Source organism: Ranitomeya imitator, chromosome 2 (assembly GCF_032444005.1).
Source record: "Ranitomeya imitator isolate aRanImi1 chromosome 2, aRanImi1.pri, whole genome shotgun sequence".
NCBI lineage: Eukaryota > Metazoa > Chordata > Amphibia > Anura > Dendrobatidae > Ranitomeya > Ranitomeya imitator.
Genome location: NC_091283.1, coordinates 418,133,465 through 418,153,581, shown reverse-complemented (window position 1 = coordinate 418,153,581; position 20,117 = coordinate 418,133,465). Strand labels below are relative to the sequence as shown.

At 44.1% G+C, this 20,117-nt stretch overlaps 1 protein-coding gene across 3 annotated transcripts in view; it reads left to right on the top strand.

Moving 5' to 3' along the window:
- Nucleotides 1–20,117, top strand: part of BAIAP2 (BAR/IMD domain containing adaptor protein 2) — a 158,459-nt gene that overhangs the window by 119,772 nt on the left and 18,570 nt on the right. For all 3 annotated transcript variants that reach the window (XM_069750791.1, XM_069750793.1, XM_069750792.1), the window contains exons 7-12: nt 11,851–12,003; nt 15,923–16,162; nt 16,240–16,438; nt 16,634–16,835; nt 17,756–17,824; nt 18,603–18,765. In XM_069750791.1, the coding sequence (XP_069606892.1) occupies nt 11,851–12,003; nt 15,923–16,162; nt 16,240–16,438; nt 16,634–16,835; nt 17,756–17,824; nt 18,603–18,765 (1,026 nt within the window). The remainder of the gene's footprint in view (nt 1–11,850; nt 12,004–15,922; nt 16,163–16,239; nt 16,439–16,633; nt 16,836–17,755; nt 17,825–18,602; nt 18,766–20,117) is intronic.

Sequence of the window (20,117 nt, the reverse complement as noted above, 5' to 3'; positions counted from 1 at the left end):
TGCGACGTATTAAAAAAAGCGCCAGTGTGAAAGTAGCCTAAGCTCCCTAAGTTTTCTTGGCTGAAAATCCATGTGCCAGGTATTTTGCAAATCTATTTGACAACAACTTTTCATAAATATTTGCAAAAAAGTTAGCCTTGGGTTTTCTCCCATGAGTACTTGGGAAGTTTAGTTTGAAATTAACAATAAGTTACTTTGATAACTTTTTTTGTTTTTTGTTTGAAAACCAGGTAAATATAGCGCCAGTGTGCTACTGCATGCAGAAAGTCTTCATTGTTTTGTTGTATCTGTCATGTGTATAGAAAGCCTGTTATATGGATAATCTTGTCGTGTTTAAATTGCACATCGACAATGAGCAATTCCAGTATTATGGAAGTATTTTCCTACACTAGTGGCATTTACATACAGTATAGCAATACCAGGTGTCAGAAGGGGGTACAATTACAGCACAGAGCAGAAAACATTTTTATAGTCCCCTTTTGTATAAGGGCATGAGGTGAGAAAATTTACAGATATACACAAGTATAATTTCAAAGGGGAAAAGTCAGATGGACTCCATGCTATGGCAGAGAGCTTTCCGATTGAATGATGGCTCATGCCTACTTTCTTGTGAAGCCATCAGTCAATGTGTTTGCCCAAGCTGCCCACACAATGTGATGTACTGTATATATAATGTGCACGTACATTACATTCTGTTACCTCCTGTGAGCAGATGTAGGCTCTGTTGCTGGATTTAAAAAACAAAAACATTAATTGGATTCAGAGAACTAATTAATTAGAATATGGAGAATTGCTCTGATCTGACCACTCTTAAATGGGACACATTTTGGGGGGCAAAGAGGGATGTTGTTTTTTTTTTATTTTATTTTATGGCTTTATTAATTACTTCACATGTTTACAAACATATTCATAAGGCCATGTTCACACAGTGCGTTTTTTACCGCGGAAACGCAGCGGTTTTGCCGCTGCGGTTCCGCGGCTGTTTTCCATGCAGGGTACAGTACACTGTACCCTATGGAAAACAGGACCCACTGTGCACATGGTCCTGAATTGAAAAAAAAAAACCGCACTGATTAGCTGCGGTAAAAAAGAAGTACCATGTCACTTCTTTTTGTAAAACAGCAGCAGTTCTGCACCCATAGACCTCCATTGTGAGGTCAAACCCGCAGTAAAACCCGCAGATCAAAAATAGATCTGCGGGTTTTATTGCGGTTCGTGGTGCAGAACCACTGCAGCAGGAAGTGCGGGGAAGCGGGCGGAAGTGCGTGGGTGGAGTGTGGCTGCCCCGATCCCACCCCCCCGTGCTCCGATGCCCCTCCCCCGTGCTCCGATGTCACCCCCCCCCGTGCTCCGATGCCCCCCCCCGTGCTCCGATGCCCCCCCCCGTGCCCTAATCTCCCCCCCTTATACTTACCCGGCCTCCCGGTGTCCGTCCGGCCGTCTTCTCCCTGGGCGCCGCCATCTTGCAAAATGGCGGGCGCATGCGCAGTGCGCCCGCCGAATCTGCCGGCCGGCAGATTCGTTACAAAGTGCATTTTGATCACTGAGATAGGTTATATCTCAGTGATCAAAATAAAAAAATAGTAAATGACCCCCCCCCCCCCCCTTTGTCACCCCCATAGGTAGGGACAATAAAAAAAATAAATAATTTTTTTTTTTTTTTCACTAAGGTTAGAATAGGGGTAGGGGTAGGGTTAGGGGTAGGGTTAGGGTATTTTCAGCCATTTTAACCCTAAAAAAATTCCTAGAAAACACACAGACTCTGGCTAGAAAACTGCATCAAAAAACGCATCAAAAAAGGACCAAAAAAGGACCAAAAAAAGGACCTGCGTTTTCTGCCAAGAGCTGCAGTTTTTTAAAAAACAGTCCTGAAAAAAAAAGGATGGAAATCAGGAACGTGTGAACATACCCTAATAGATACACTGGAAAATGCCGATCTGATTGTTTGCAGTAAGCGGTTTTAACTGGTGGTGTTGCTGTCACTCCCAGTGTGTAGTGCATTGGTGCTTCAAACACCGTACACCATTGTATTGGAAAAATATCCAACTATTCCAAATAAAAAACTGAGCGATTTGTTAAAATATTGCATTACGTATATTGAATTACTGATTAAGAGTTGTCACATTATTAACACATTATTAATCCACAGCTGCACTAACCATCTGCAGACAGTATTTGAACACCATATACTCGAACATCATTATTTTTGCAATTGTAGTTTATGCTCTAGACATTGCAAAGTAATCTACTATATAGACAAAAACCTCCCCTCTCCCCTTGCATTATAAGGGTACATATGGGATGTAACCCAGGATCAGTACAAGATGAATAATGTAATGTATGCACACAGTGACTCCACCAGCAGAATAGTGAGTGCAGCTCTGGGGTATAATACAGGATGTAACTCAGGATCAGTACAGGATAAGTAATGTAATGTATGTACACAGTGACAGCACCAGCAGAATAGTGAGTGCAGCTCTGGAGTATAATACAGTATGTAACTCAGGATCAGTACAGGATAAGTAATGTAATGTATGTACGCAGTGACTGCACCAGCAGAATAGTGAGTGCAGCTCTGGAGTATAATACAGGATGTAACCCAGGATCAGTACAGGATAAGTAATGTAATGTATGTACACAGTGACTGCACCAGCAGAATAGTGAGTGCAGCTCTGGGGTATAATACAGGATGTAACCCAGGATCAGTACAGGATAAGTAATGTATGTACACAGTGACTGCACCAGCAGAATAGTGAGTGCAGCTCTGGGGTATAATACAGGATGTAACTCAGGATCAGTAATGTAATGTATGTACACAGTGACTGCACCAGCAGAATAGTGAGTGCAGCTCTGGGGTATAATACAGGATGTAACTCAGGATCAGTAATGTAATGTATGTACACAGTGACTGCACCAGCAGAATAGTGAGTGCAGCTCTGGAATATAGTACAGGATGTAACTCAGGATTCGTAATGTATGTACACCGTGACTCCACCAGCGGAATAGTGAGTGCAGCTCTGGAGTATAACGGGATGTAATTTGGGATCAGTACTGTAGTGTGTGTTTTCTAGACCTGGACAACTTCTGAGTAAGGCCGAATTCAGACCTCCTTATATACCAATCCGAGACCTGCCGAGGGTCTTCTGACCCAAACTCAGCAGCCTCATATAGTACATGCCTAGAGCAGTCAGGAGAGGGAATCCAAGGCCGGTCTGTTCTCGGATTGTCGTATAGAGATGTCTGAATTTGGACCGAAGGTGAGAAAAATATCAATTTGAATTGTAATTTAAGAATTGTTCTCCATTTCTGAGCCAGGATGAAACACTCTTCTTTCTCCTGGTAGAGGCTGCTGCATTTTCAGTTGAATGTTGAGCATTCTTTAGATTTACTTTTCCGCTTTCCGATCTATCACACAATACTACTAGGTGTCTATTCTGTCTCGACAAAGCTTCTGACTGATTTGCCAGCCAAAACTGCTTATAGGTACTTGGCCCTAAATGTCCTGCTTTCTCCATATCGTGTATGGACCACCTCGGGCCTGTACTCCCATGTTTATCTTATGTCATGTCTATGAATTATATATGACTGGCATCCAAGGGAGGTAATAATCAGGTGACTGTCACCAGATTATCATCCATATTTCAACATTGTCGCTCTCTAGCTTGTGGCTTCTAAATACACCCCACCCGACCTTACTGTGGCACCTTCATCCCAGTAGACACATTGGATCTTCCTTATAATCTTTTTTTTTTTTTTTTTTTTTTTTTCTTTTGTGATTTTCTTGGAAGCTTATATTTTCCTATCTGCTCTGAATGCGCTTCCATGATTTTCACTGCCGCTCTGCTCACACAGATTGATTGCTGACTCATTAGGAAAGTAAAAGAATCCATTTGGGCCGGACTTTGGGATATTGTAATTACACTGGAGACCCCTAATGGTGCAAGCCATATCTTTCCGCTACTTACGGCCGTGGTTTGGTGGCACTGCATGTGTTAAAGGGAAATTAGGAAAAATTTGTATATAGCTTAGAAATTGCATATTGACCATATGTGACTGCAGATCTTCAAGTTATGTCCCTTTTAATTGCTGTAGATGTTTTGGTGTCACATATTTGCATAAGGAAGCAATAGGGTTGATCACGCTCCTCGCTCACCTTGTACCTTCTTTGTTGCCACACTTCCTCCCCCAAATTTTCCCCAAGTTTGCTCTTTTCTTAGCAGTCACGGTGCCAGGTGGAGCGAGCAGACAGCCTAATAGGACATCACTTTGCAGGCTCATTATTGCTTAAATACTGTAATTCCCAGTGATCTTGATCTGTCTGGCAGATTCCTTAAGAATTGATTTCAGGGCACGGCTTTGTTTTAAGATTCTTAGCTCTGCGGGTAATTCTGCTGCCTGCTTCCTCCTACGGACGAGGTGGGCATCGTCTGCAGTTACAGCCTGGGTTGCATTTACTAGTTTGGGCTCCTAATGGCGTTTGCTCTTGTTTTTTGTGGTGGTTTGCTTTTTATATTTTGTGTTCCCTTTTTTTTATTTTTTTTTTTTATTACAATTTTTGCAATCTATTTGTTCTCCTAGTTGCATTAACATTTTTTTTTATACTGCAATTTTGGCATCCAATAGTTTTGGGCTTGTTGCTACATTAGAGGTTTTCTGGTTTCTGGAAACCCCTGTCCTGTTGTGTGTGTGTGTGTGTGTGTGTGTTTATTTTTGTAAAAAAAAAAAAAAGTCACCCTCCCCAGGTCCAGTGCAGAGTCTCTGCCGCTGCTCCCAGTGTCTGTTATTGTCTGCAGCGCTGGTGTCACATCGACAGTGCTGCAGCCAATATCCAAGCTTAGCGGCTCCGCAAGTTGACTGCTCAAGCTGCTCAAAGCCACGGAGCTCACAGACTGGCTGCAGTCCATAAAGACACCAGGAGCAGTGGCGGAGACTGTGCTGAACTGGGAGAGGGTGAGTTAAGCAAAGTTTGTATTTTTTAAATTGCAGCTTGGCTACGGGTTTTCTGTAAGCAGAAAAACCTATTTAATATGCAAAGCGACATTTATCTATTTGCATTTTGTGGGTACACTTCATATGTAAGAGACAGAATCTAGAAATAAAACCAGAAAATCACATTGTTTGATTTTTATATAATTTAATTAGAATTTTATTTTGTGAAATAAGTATTTGATACAATAGAAAAACCGAACCTAATATATGGTACAGAAACATTTGTTTGCAATTACAGAGGTCGGTTGTTTCCTGTAGCTCTTGACCAAGTTTGCACACACTGGAGCAGGGATTTTGACCTACTCCTCCATAGAGATCTTGTCCAGCGACAGACCCGAAAACTGAATGATCTGGAGAACATAGAGTTCCTGCTGCTTCCAAAGATTTTCTATTGGGTTCAGGTCTGGAGAATGGCTAGGCCACTCAAGGACCTTGAAATGCTTCGTTCAGAGCCACTTCTTAGTTGCCCTGGCTGTGTGTTTTGGGACCTTGTGGGGAAGACCCAGTCAAAAGGCATCTTCAATGCTCTTACTGAGGGAAGGAGGTTGCTGGGCAAAATCTCAGGATGCATGACCTCACCCACCTTCCCTTCAATACGGTACTTCTTTCTGTCCCCTTTGCAGTAAAGCACCCCCATAGTATGATGTTTCCTCCACCATGCCTAACGGTTGGGATGGTGTTCTTGGGTTGTATTCTTCCTCCTTCCTTCAAACACAATGAGTGGAGTTGATACCAAAAAGTTCTATTTCTGTCTCATCTGACCACAGGACATTCTCCCATGCCTCATCTGTATCATCCAGATGGTCATTGGCAAATTTCAAACTGGCCTGTACATGTACTGGCATGAGCAGGGGGACCTTGAATGCCCTACAGGAATTGTAGTCCATGACTGTGTAGTGTTACTAATGACAATGTTTGAGACAGTGATCTCCGCTCTCGTAAGGTCATTGACCAGGTCCTTCCATGTAGTCCTTAGCGGATTTCTGAAATTTCTCAGAATCATCCTTACCTCATGAGGGGTGTCCTTGCATGGAGCCCCAGACCGAGGAAGATGAGTCATCTTGTTTCTTCCATTTTCTAATTGTGCAAACACTTGCCTTCTCACCAAGCTGCTTGCCTATTGTACTGTAGCCCATCCATGCTTTATGCAGGTCTACAACTTTGTCCTTGGTATCCTTAGACAGCTCTTTGGTCTTGGCCATGGTGGAGAGGTTAGATTGTGATTGATTGTGTGGACAGATGTCTTTTATACAGGTAACAAGTTCAAACTGGTGCAATTAATACAGAGAATGAGTGCAGAGCAGGAGGGTTTCTTAAAGAAAAATGAACAGGTCTGTGAGAGCCAGAATTCTTGCTGGTTGGTAGGTGATCAAATACTTATTTCATGCAGTAAAATGCAATTTCGTTATTTAAAAATCATACAAGATGATTTTCTGTTTCTCACAGTTGAAGTGTACCTACGATAAAGATTACAGACCTCTCCATTCTTTGCTGGTGGGAAAACTTGCAAAATCGTTAGTGTACAAAATACTTATTTTCCCCACTGTATGCTATAAATCCATGGGGTACTTGAGCATAGAGCTGCCACCCTAGGAGAGACTCTGGCGCAGAGCTGCCACCCTAGGAGAGACTCTTGCGCAGAGCAGCCACCCTAGGAGAGACTCTTGCGCAGAGCAGCCACCCTAGGAGAGACTCTGGCGTAGAGCAGCCACCCTAGGAGAGACTCTGGTGTAGAGCAGCCACATGCTTATATAGCGCCAATACAGTAAAGTGCCTTAAAGTGAACCTTCTGATAACCTTCCAGTAAGACGATCCATGAGATGAGACCAATAATGATCTGAATAGTGGCAGAGGGAACACACCAAAACTTTTCCTTAGTTATGTTATAGTGGTTGTACACTCTACATCTTTCCATACGCTTTTTCGGGGCCTACAGGGAGATTGATAGGCATGAGTTCTCTGCTTCTTATCTGCTCCTAAATGGTCAGAGCATGAATGGACATGTCATACACCAGTCCTCCTCCAGTAGAACCTCTGTTCAATTTTTTTGGGTTTATTAAATAGAAAGTGTCCACTTTCATCTCAGATTGTGGGTGGGACCTTCTGTAATCAGGTAATGGTCAGAAACCTGCTGGAGGTAGTTTGGGCATCTCTCATTGAATCCTACTTATAATTCCTTCTCAATGATGTGTGGGCGAACCATCCCTTTAACATCTGGCAGCCCATAGACACATGAAGTGTTCTGAATGTCACTTCGCGCCACTTTGTGACCTCTTAAAAGTTTGCTCTATTACTGAATATAGAGGCGGAGGTGCTCCTAGTTTTTGCTTAAATCGGAACACCTCACATCCCTCAGTCCCCTTCCGCCCCCATTTCTCACAAGTAATTATCCTCGATGAAATGACTCCGAAAACCTTTTGCAGCATCCAATTAAGAAGTTCATTATTCTAAAAATAAGTTATAAAGAGCAGAGAACTAATGAGATCCAGTTATCCAGAACTTTCAGTTTAGATTCCTAAAATTCGATTCTAAAAGATGCTGAGCCGTCGCCTTATAGCCGCTCCACAAGGGTGGTCTTACTGATGGTATGGCGACTGGAGAACAGCAGGGGTGCGTACTAATATATATGTCCACATTCCACTCTTCAGGGTCTTTTTGATGCGCAGTGTTGGTCACCAAAAGATAGATAAAAGGGGGATACAACCGCGCAATAGGGTCTTATCCGGTATAAAAGTACAAAGTGAAGTTACAAGTAACTACTCACCTTTTGGGGTTGTCTGATCAAGAAAAGATCAGCTGCTGCAGCGCCTTCAGGACTAGAAAACCTGCTATAGCTAGCATGTGCTTGGAGGATAGGAGTGGTGGTCTGTGCTGCCGATGAGGTATTCCCAATAAGAATCCAAAGGACGTGTTAGAAGGACAATACTGTTAATACTGTTTTCATCAGGAAACCGCAATAATAATGCTGAATTTGACATGCGTAACTTAAATAGTTTAAAATGTCATAAAAAGGCATCAGTATGAGAGGTAAGCGCCCCTGTGTGCTGCATCTGACTGATGGCTTGTTGAATGCTAATTACTTGTCTGTCAAATTCTATGTTAAGCCATGTTCACATGTTTCCCATTTGTAAGACCAAAGCCAGGAGTGGGGCAGGTGTTTCTATTTTACTTTTTTCCTCTGCATTTGTGCAACTCCTGATTTTGGCTTACAAATACTGATGTAAAATACTGACCAAATACTGAATGTGTGAACATGGCCTTATTGCGGTTCTCCTGAAGACGTTAGTCCAACTTCGAAACGTGCAGAGAATAAACCGCATTGTCTTTCATATAACATCCTTTAGATTTTTATTGGGAATACCTCATTGGCAGAGCAGAATACCACTCCGATCCTCCAAGCTCAAGTCACCAAAAACTGACCTGCAGGTAGCTACCTATAGGTGGCACTAGAGACCATTCTTTCCTCTGGAGCAAAGCTCATTTGCATCCTTTTTCCCCAAGAAGCATTGCCTGTAACACTTCTTCCAACAGCCATATCTCTGCAAGGAAAAAAGCATTCTATGTACCACATACATATTTCACTCGTCTGCTACCTAGATCTATCAGTGTGGTTCCCTTATGGGTCATGGGATGTCCCTCCTATAGATCTATGGGTATGTGTGTTGCCATCTATTTTCTGTTTCCTCCCATTCCCAGATCTCCCTTCGCTGAAGGCTGTTGTGACCCTCGGCGGCCGGCTGTTGTGACCCTCGGCGGCCGGCTGTTGTGACCCTCGGCGGCCGGCTGTTGTGACCCTCGGCGGCCGGCTGTTGTGACCTGTGCATTGAATAGAATTACTGGTGGACCCATTCTCTTTGATTTCCATACACCCTGGTAAAGTAGGACAGGGCTCTCCTGTATACTAGCATGTAGCTATGGCATTACTTTTTGCCTCCTCTTTTTCAGTAGACTCCTTGGTCTTGAGGTCCTGTAAACAAAGGCAGCCGATGTGACTTGAATGCACTCATTACTGGCATCTGTGCCAGGCGTCTGCTGGGTGAGGCTAGAAGAGCGGCTGCGCTCATGTAATCTCTTTAGCCGAATCACATAATCCTCTCACTGTAGAAGCTAATGAAGTCCCGTATTGACAGCAAGCATTGACGCTACACATATGGACCTTATTATGGCAACAGTGGCAGTGCACACTGCAATTAGGTTTAACCCGTACCGTTAGTAAGGGCAAGGGCTTGATTTTACATGAGGTTTACATGGGACTGCCATGCAGATTTATGTAGAAAGTTTCCAGAAAGTCATGTAACTTTTTTTTAATTATATTCCCCATAATGACATTACATCTCTGGTATTCATTTTTTTTTTTATCACATTTTGAATTTTCTTATATCCTATATTTATTTTAGTACTATCTCTTATTAAGGGGATCAGCTAGATATTGAAATTGGCAGTGCTCTGTAGGGAAAAAACATGCAAATTGGCTCTTTCCTCAGCTAATGTGCAAGTATCAGATATTAACTTATCTGTCACGAGTCCAGGTCATTGGTCACTGTGAGAACACGACCATCTGTTTGCGCAGATTTTTGATGGATACTTTTTTATTTTGCCCTTTGTCTCCTGCTAGTGGTTAGACTATACAACTGCACCTCTTGTTTTGTGTGTGTAGTCAGTCAGATGGTGAAACGGTGTGTTCTGGCAAAGCTGCATGAACAGCCCCTGTACAGCACCACATGAAGCCCCTGTCGTTCACATTATAGACCACTGGCATTTTATGTGCTGTCATATTGTGCTTCCATGAGGAACTATATTGTCCCACAGTTGGCCAAACACTTCAGGTGGTTGTAAGCAGTACGCTGGCTTGTCCCACAGCTATTTATCCCCTTACAAGCCCAGGTGACTCGATTGGTAGGAGATGAGCTGCTGCCACACATGTGCAAATAACTGATCGGGCATGTTGAAATCCAACATGTCCCATCCTTCATCCTTACAACAAATGTCAGGAGGTCCCAATTACACATTAGTGTGGCCAGTCCTGCAGATTGTTATTCTGATCGTTATCTGATGTGTAGAAGCAATGTTTGGGGGTCCGTCTAAGGGTCGTGCATACATTACAGTAGAGCACTCTGCTCTGACTGAGGTCTTCTCAAGTAGATGACCCCTCACTATGACCTCCATATTGAGGACAGGGGTCGTTAGAGGGGCAGAGGCGATATTGGACCATACAATACAGCTACAGCTCTACACAGGTAGAAGGAGGGGAGAGTCAAGCTCTTGTATAGGAGCCTTAAAGATCTCTGTCCACATGAGAAGCTCCAGCTCAATGAGTTGAGGTCCGTGATAGAAAACTTGCTTTGGGGGGGACAGGAGCTTTATATTATACTTTTGCTTCCCCTTAATCACTAGCCTCCTAACCTGCCCACAGCTTACATGGAGCGCACTAATCTATGACCTAGCCCAGGTCATCAGGACTTGAGCTGTGTGATCTAACTAGAGTCTTCGCTGAAAGTATTTGGTACTTCTCTCTAATGGCAGTAGCCCAGCAGGGTACACTTCTATGGAAGCATTCCTAATTGGAGGCCTATATTCTCCGCACCCGTGGGGGAAGATCAGTAATAACACTGGGTTAACTGAGGCTTGTGTTACTTGTCCTGACCCACTTTGTGTCTTCTGCCTCGGAACGCGTGGAGAATGACATTGTGCAGTGACTGACAGCGGGGCATCAATACAGCTTCTCCTGTCTATATCGTGTGCGCTGTGCCGAACAATGCACCCAGATAATACAGCGCCGCGTGTGCGGCCATCAAAAGCCTCCTACCTCTAAGTACGCTGTCGGCTAGAACAGGAATTCCTTCCACATCCAGATTCTGCTGTCTGGGAAAAGCCATTCAAATGTGCCGTTAATATCTACCTACTCTTCATACTCTGTGCCCCCAGTAAGAAAATAATGTCCCATCCTGTCCCCTAAAATAATGGCTTAACAATCTCTACTGCCTGTTGGTCCCGGAAGAAAGCAGGACCACGGAAGCCATGTTGTTCTTGCATTTTAGGGCTACATTAATTTTCCCACTGCATCCTCTGCCTTTCTTGGGATTTCTCTGAGAACGTGATGAAGATGCAGAGTCTTCTAATTAGCTCCTGCCCCTTGTGTTCACAACGATTTTTGTGTTTGGTCCGCACCCAAGGGAAGAAAGTGGAAAATGTCTGCACTCGTTTCCTGCAGACTAATGAAGACTTATTATCCAAGCTCCAACCTTGCAAGAACGTGGCTGCTTTTTTTTCAGAAACCACTTCACCTGTGTCCATGGGTTGTCTGGTATTGCAGTTCAGCCAAACTCGGCTCAGTGGAGTGAAGCTGCAATACTGGACGCAACCTATGGATGCTTTTAGCGCTGTTTCTAAAAGGAAGAAGCCATTCTTCTCATCCCCCATAAATTAATAAGATGTTTCACCTTGAACAATGATTCTGTCAAATGCTGTCAACTCCACATGGAGGGGTATATAACTAAAACACTCAATCAGGTGCTCTATCGAAACGTACTGCACATGGGCAAATTTCCAGACATTCAGGTCCTACGCAGGTGAAGGCTTGATACTAAGAGAACCAAATATGTTCAGGTCCTGGACATCCAGAAGCTTGTTTGTGTGCAATAGGTATCCCATTGTTTTGTTTCATCCTTTGGTGAGTAGCAGCTCGAGGTTTCTGGGAGGCGCTCTTTCAAAATAACATGTCTTCCTCCAAGCAGAGTAACGTGACCATTACAGGGAGTCTCTGGGATGAGTCTTGGGCGAGTCTATTCCGGCTCATGGCTCTTGTGGCTATGATTCCATGGATTGGAGATGATGTATTTGTTTTGTCTATCTTCTCTACAGTATATCGAAGCGATCAGTAACAAGCAGAGCGAGCTGGAGAACTTTGTATCTGATGGGTATAAGACAGCCCTAACAGAAGAAAGGAGGAGGTATTGCTTCCTGGTGGAGAAACAATGCGCCGTAGCCAAGAACTCCATTGCTTATCACGGCAAGGTGAGTAGAGTGCAGGCTATCCACACATGGCATGGTAAATGCCTCTAAAGTTATTAAAAAGGGTTGTCCCAGATTAGAAAAACATATATATTTTTTTAACCCCTTGCCAACCTGTGATTTACATTTTATGTAGCCAACGTCGTACCGGGCAGATGCTGGCTATGTAGCTCTGGTTGCTGCTGTTACAGGCAGATGCCCGCTAACTCTAATCACTGCTGTTTACCACTTGGATGCCGCTGTCAGTCGCCTGCTTCTCGGTGTGGCCTTGCAACGCTTCTCATCGGCACAATCGCTCAAAGCCAATGGGTCACTATGCCCCCGTTGTTAATATCTTAGGCCTCAAGTGAAGCTCAGCCACTATCTTGGGCTTCATAGGAGAAGTAGAATTACACTATATATTGCAATAGTTTGAGCTCTTACACTGTATACATCACTAGTTCCAAAGTGAAATAAAACATGTAAATTAATAATAGCAGTTTTATGATGTTGTCGTGTCGATGTCCAGTCAATTAAAATATTCAAGCCACACATTTAATGCCCGAAAGAGGGGAAAAAATTGAAACAATTATAGAATTTGTTAGAAGTACTTTTTAAAGTAATATCAATGAAAAGTATAGCAAAGAACAAATCTTACAGCAAAAATGTGTTTTTTTTTTTTTTTTGTTTTTTTTTTTTTAAACTAATATTAATTGGCTCCACACCCATCCATTATCTACTATATAATTGTCTAAGGGTCACTTCCGTCTGTCTGTCTGTCTGTCTGTCCTTCTGTCTGTCACGGATATTCATTGGTAGCGGCCTCTCTGTCATGGAATCCAAGTCGCTGATTGGTCGTAGCAAAACGCCCACGACCATTGCCACGACCAATCAGCGACGGGCGCAGTCCGGCGGCAACATGGCCGCTCCTTCCTCCCCGCAGTCAGTGCCCGCTCCGCACTCCCTTCCAGTCAGCGCTCACACAGGGTTAATGGCAGTGCTAATGGACCGCGGTGTAACGCACTCCATTAACGCTGCTATTAACCCTGTGTGACCAACTTTTTTACTATTGATGATGCCTATGCAGCCTCAATAGCAAAAAGATCCAATGTTACAAATAATTAAAAAAAAAAAAAAAAAAATCATCATATACTCACATTCCAGCACCTTTCCTGCTCCTCGCGACGCTCCGGTCACCGCTCCATGCAAGTGGCAGGTTCCGGTGGCAAGGATGGTATGCGACAAAGACCTGCCATGATGTCACGGTCATGTGACCGCAACGTCATCACAGGTCCTGCGTCCATACCAACCCCGGGACCGGAAGCTGCCGCGTGCACCGCACACAGGGCCAGGACTTCAATGGAGGGTGAGTATATGTGTATTTTTTATTTTAAGTCTGTATACTACGTGGCTGTGCAATATACTACGTGGCTGTGCAATATACTACGTGGCTGTGCAATATACTACGTGGCTGAGCAATATACTACGTGGACATGCATATTCTAGAATACCTGATGCGTTGGAATCGGGCCACCATCTAGTATAAATATAAATGTATATGATATGGATATATCATGCTTTATGAAAAACTGCACCACAACTGTCCATGTGTTGTCAAGCATGACAGGTGAATTGGAGCCAATATTAATATTGGCCCCTTGGCGTCTCGGAGATGTTAATATTGGCCCTCATGAGGCCAGGAAATGTTAATATTTGGGCCTGTTGACACTAATATTACCTATAATTATACTGGGTGACATACAACAAGTGTGCAGCATCTGTATTCAGCTATCACCATTTAATTTCCCCAGAATCGTCCCACACCAGAGAGGTTCCACTGTTTATATATTTATTTATTTTACTCCTTTATACAGTGCCATTAATTCCACAGCACTTTACAAACATTATTGGCACTGTCCCCCGATGGGGCTCACAAAATAGATTCCCGATCAGTATGTCTTTGGAATGTGGGAGGAAACCAGAGAACCCGGAGGAAACCCACCCAAACACGGGGAGAACATATAGACTGATTGCAGATGTTGTCCTTGGTGGGATTTGAACCCAAGGCTGCAAGACTGCAGTGCTAACCACTGAGCCACTATGCTGCCGATATATCTGAAGTATGGTATTATTAGTGTGGAATTATGGAGTGGTATTTTGTTATCTGTCCACTACTCTGCTGGCACAGTCTGATAAGGGGTACAGCTATGAATGGCTATGCCCGTTTGCTTTGTGTACACTGTAGTTGCATAAGTGCTTCTCTTGGCCTGTTATCTTGGCTCATTCAGAGCATGTGCAAGTGATTTCTAGAGTTCGCAGCCCACCTATTCCTCAGGAAAGGAGGAGGAGGGGGAATGAGAGCATCTGAAAATGTAAGCCTTGTTCCCAACTCCCACACACACATTTTGTGCTGCCCACATGCTTCTTACTCAGCTAGATGTAGTGCCACTTGGCTGGAAAGAGGGAGGGGAAGAGAAAAGCCCCTCATTGCTTCCAGCGTAAGGCTGCTCGCTTGCACATCGCTGCTGCCATCTCGTGGGGGGATGCGCACATCACCTTTTACTATGTCTTCGTTGGTGGTCCACGCCTAAACCAGCAGTGGGCAAACAAGATCTTGGGACTTCCTAACATCATTTTTTTTTTTTTGCCCACTTTATTTGCACACACTAAGGCCTATAAAGACACCTGTAGTTCACATTGGAGCTTCCTAATTACAGGTCCAGTAGTCTTGCAGAATAATGGTGAACATTTCAGAACAGAAGACAACTCTACCTGGGTTCAGAAAAGCCAACACAAGACCTCCCGGGAAGTGGCATATCTGAAAAATGTCTCGTGTGTGACAGTGAGATGCTCGGTCATGACACTGCTCATGCGTCCAATCTAATATTCAGGGGACAATAATGGGGGTTGGTGGAGAGGCACAACGTGTAATAATTGGTGTCACTATCGGAACCATTTTTCCCTAGCCCCCCTTCCTAATGTAGCCATACCAGGCTGCCCAAAGGGCCATAATTATTATTATTATTTATTTATATAGCACCATTAATTCCATGGTGTACACAAAGGGGTTACATATAGAGTTATAGATATCATTTACAGTAAACAAATTTTACAATGACAGACTGGTACAGAGGGGAGAGGACCCTGTCCTTGCGGACTTACATTCTATGGGATAGTGGGGAAGAGACAGAAGGTAGGGGCGAGGCGGTTGTGGAATAATATACTCAACAAAAAAGTGAGAAACAACTGAAAATATGTCCTATATTCTAGGCTCTTCAAAGTAGCCACCCCCTGCCCCGATGACTGCCCGGCATTCTCCCGATGAGCCCCATAATGCAAAACCTGTGACTGTGCCCCAACCTCCCACCACAAATTTGTAATCTTGGTTACTTCCTTTAGTACAGGTGCTTTTGGATCCCCCTCCAGGGCACGAGTGTCGCTAAATTGCTGCACCCCCTATAGTTACATTACTGTGGCTACCAGAACTAAAGTCGGGGGCGTTGGCTACTTCTTGACTCACTGATTTCCTCTATCCAGTCTTGCACATCTCTGACAGACAATTGGCCGCAGATATCGTATTGTTACTATTTGTTACCTTATTGTTAATCTTAACTGTCCAGCCAATGAACACATAAGCAGTATTACCTGAGTGCCTAGCTAAGGCCAGGATCACACATGCGAGAAACACGTCAGTGTCTCGCATGTGAAATCCAAGCTCTGGCACCGGCACTCCAGAGCGGAGCGTGCGGCCGCATAGCAACACATGGAGATGTGTTTCTCGCATGTGTGATCCCGGCCTAAGAGCTAGTATGGCTGTCTTTGGATGACAGACAGCTACTTCCTGACCCAGAAAGGACTAGAGCACCACAGTCACTGCACATATTACCGTAATTTGTCATGTAATATATATCATTGACGGCTGACCCTTCTCTTCTCCTCTCAGGGTAAGGATCTGCTCGCCCAGAAGATTCCTTCTTGGCAACAATCCAGTGGCGATCCCAACAAGATCCCAGACAGAGCCCTACAGATAATGCAGCAAATGGCTACTGGTCCCAATGGTACAATTTTATCAGGAACACTATCTGGACCTATGACTAGCTCAAAATCCAGCCTTTCTATATCGGACCCTATTCCAGGTGCCAAGCCACTGCCAGTGCCCCCAGAGCTAGCCCCTTTTGTAGGGGTAAGTTAACTGTTTGGTTTTATGACTTAGTTTGTGTTGGTACGAGGTCGGCATCTTAACTCTGGTCTGTGTTACAGAGAATGTCTGCTCAGGAGGGCACACCTATAATGAATGGGGTCACAGGACCACCTCCCAGCAGTTATGAACATTGGGGAGAGATGAAACCAATCCAGTCCAAAATTTTACCATCTCAGCCACACAAGCAGATCAGCGACTCCTACTCAAATACCCTCCCAGCCCGCAAGAGCGTCCCACCCAAAAACAGCTACACCGTGGGTAAGCAGACATGGTTTTTGATATTGGATTGTTAAAGTGGACGCGCAACTTGTACCAGCCAAATTTCTCAGCCAATCTGGTGATAGTGTGCTGTGTAGTGCGATTTGCCATCACACAAGTCAATATTTAAGTGCAGACATTGTGGCATGCATTCTACTATAAGTACTAGTCATTAGTCCTTCTTCTCTTGAGCAGCTGAGAACAAGACTTTGCCCCGATCCAGTTCTATGGCTGCCGGCTTAGAAAGAAACGGCAGGACACGAGTGCAGGCCATCTTCTCGCATGCCGCCGGAGATAACGGCACTTTACTGAGCTTCAGCAATGGCGACTACATCACCCTACTGGTGCCCGAAGCAAGAGATGGCTGGCACTATGGAGAGAGCGAGAAGACGAAATTGTAAGGAGCCTTGCGTTGTGGATTGTTTGGATCTGGAGAAACATCAGTATTATGTTGCATCTGCTGTGACTGGAGAGATGGTGGTGCATGCACGTGAATGAGGTGGTGGGGTGTGCGTGGCTCATTATATTGACCTCTGTGGGAGCTCCAGAAACAGCCAAGCAAGGGTGACCTGTTTTTGGAATTCCCATAGAAGTGTATTGACTGCTTGTTTAACCACTTGAGTTGTCCCATTAACCGGTCAGAAGAGGGTTGATGTCTGATTTTGGTCTCATCTCTAGAATGCACCTTTTCCAAAAAACACATTTTTGGCATGTCTTATGGATATGTCATACTTTCCTAGGAGGCTCACTTGTGCTTCAGGATGACATAAACATAATTTTGCCAGCTCTTGCTGCCACCACCAGTCATTATGCTGTAGGATGATTGCACCACCGCATCCTAGAACTACTCGGAAGAAGGAATTTGTTTTTGTTTGTTTTTTTCTCCTGCCGATCCGCCCTCCTCAGAATGTGACAGCATGTAGGTTGCACAGAGCGGTAATTGACTGGAGGGAACCACCCCCCACCTGGAACAAAACCGGAACTTTGCATTTCATGTACGTGGGTGGCAAGGTAAAGCTGTTGAGACGTCAACCTCATCCACTCCATCTGGGAGATATTTACAAGCTCGGATTTTAAAGGGAAATTCCACCTGAACTTCAGTTGTGTGCGGATTCAGTTATGACGTGTTTATGTAGGGATGTTACAATTTTTGCAAATGGTGCTGAGCCCATACATAGGGGAGGTGCTGTTTTTTGATGGGGAAAGAGAGCACGTAATCTTATAACCTATATTTATAATGTAGCACCTTCTAGGAGTTACTCAAAAAGGAACCTATAACTGGATGTAGAAATAACTTATAGCTTTTTTGGCTTTCAGGAGAGGATGGTTCCCTTTCTCCTACACAAGAGTGTTAGACCGCGGAGATGGCGGAGGACGTTCACAGAAGTAAGTGTCTAGCCATTATGAGGCTGGTTATTAAATTATCCCACCCATATAGCTTGATATAGACTTGGGATGAAAGTCAGAATACAGCGAGCACTCTGGAATTAAAAAAAAAAAAAAAGATTGGGCATGTTAAAATCAGACATATCTAATATTTCTTCGTCATCTGCCATCAGGAAAGAGTTGGTACCCCACAATAGATGGGTTCATCCAACATTCTAGTAATGTCTGTGGCTGCCTTAAGGATCATGACACGATCATAGTGCCTTGCCTGTTTGGGAGTAAGGGGGGCAAGGTGGTTATATGCCGGTCTCTGTATATTACTAAAAAGGTATAAACCTTATACAACTGTAATAAGAACTTACTGTGGGCCCGACCTAGAAGTCGTGCATCCTCTCCACCTGTAGCAATCAGCATGAGACAAATGGGCCCTAAGGGGCATGCTGAGCCAGGGCTATCCAAACTAGACTGAGGATTTGGGTTTCTATCCTAAAAGAGAGGGGGTCTCCGGATCGTGGGTCCCCATAACTCTGGTAGTACTAGTGTCTGGTTCCCTCTTCCTGACTCTTGGGCCAGTTCCCATCTGTTTTCCTGCTATTAATGTAGCTTCATTTAGAGAGTGTAGTCCTACATACGGTAGATGCCAAAAAGCATGAGACCTAGCAGGACTTGCCCACTTCTTCCTAACTGCCTCCTTGGTATGTTACGCCCTTACTACCCGGTGAGCTCACGATCTGGTAATAGCAAGGACTTTATAAAACCGTTTTATCTTGTTCTTCAGTTTACAGACTGGAAAGAGCAGCAGCACTGGTAATTTGCTGGACAAAGACGACCTCTCCATACCTCCTCCAGACTACAACATGGCCTCCCGCGGCTTTCCCCCTCAGGCTGTGAGCTCTTTCAAGCCCCGGCCATACAGTGTGGCTGCACCAGTCTTTTCACAGGTGGGATGACCATTTATTCTCACTTTATTAGGATCTTCAATGTATGAAGACAAAATCTTTTTAGAACAGAAACGTCATATTGGAGCAAACCCACTTAATTCTCTGCATAGTCAGTCAAACATTTTTGCTGCTTGCACTCACCGCTAGAGGGAGCTCTCTGCAGACGGATTTATCAATATGCTAAATGTGAAGGGTGTATACAGTTAGCTCCCTCTGGTGGTAGCTGAAGGCATAAAGATTTTTTTAATTTAATGGGGCTATTCAGGATTTCTTTTTAAATCTGTTAACAGCTGGAAATGTGTGTAATTAGCATAAGTATTATCTACCATAGCGTGCTTGAAGATAAAATTGTGTATCCTTACATGGGTCTTCTCTATAGCCATCTGTGTTCCTTATTTATAGGCTTTCTCTGTGCCTTATGGGTACAGAATAAACAAGAGTGCCAGCTTTCTGTACCCACAGTCATCCGGACTGTACAAACTTTGTAAGAGGTCTTCAGCCGTAAGTTGGTCACCAGTGGGGCACTTCCATTGCAGCTGTTGACATCCACCGTTTGATGTTGCAGCTTCTTTGTACCCTGACTGCTTACTTTATTGTATGTAGGGGTTTATTAAACCCTACGTGACACAGAAGCACCATGAGCAATGCAGTCTGGATGCTTAGATAACTCAAACGGTCCTGATTCGATGCAATGGAAGGTGCTTCACCATCACTTCCACCAGAAATCTACTTCTATGGGGAAATATCCCATTGAGCCACTGATTCTCATGCCTGCCGAATGGAATTGTATGTGGCGTAGAGTGGGCAGCTCTTCCTCGCTTGCTCATTGGAAATTGGTAAAATTTTGATCAATAGATGCCACTGAGTGATGCGTATGGGAGATGTTGCTTACTTTCCCCTACATAGAAAAGAACAAAGATTTCCTAGTTTGTGTTGGAGAGAAAATATCAGCAGCTAGTGTAATTCTTTAAATTGGCATGAAGGAGGGGAGGTGAGGGAGATGCAGCTGCAGTTTCATACATTTTTTTTTCTGAAACTGCAATAGATAGGAGGAGCCGGAGATGGATAGCTGATTGGCACAGAGCTCACAGCACTACTGTGACATCACAACAGGGAGAGCCCACTTACTCAGCGAGCATGGGGGAGACAGTATAAACTGGTTTATATGTGGTGTGGGTGCAGTTATACAGTAGGCAAATCTTGTATCCCCGCAGATGGCTTATGAACTGTCTGTAGCTTAGTTTGTGATTTATATTATAGAGACTGATTCCCTGATTGGAAAACTGAAGAGGAGTGGTCGGTATAACGTAATTTGAAGGGGCTACACATTAGCTCTAAAGAGCATTAGGAGC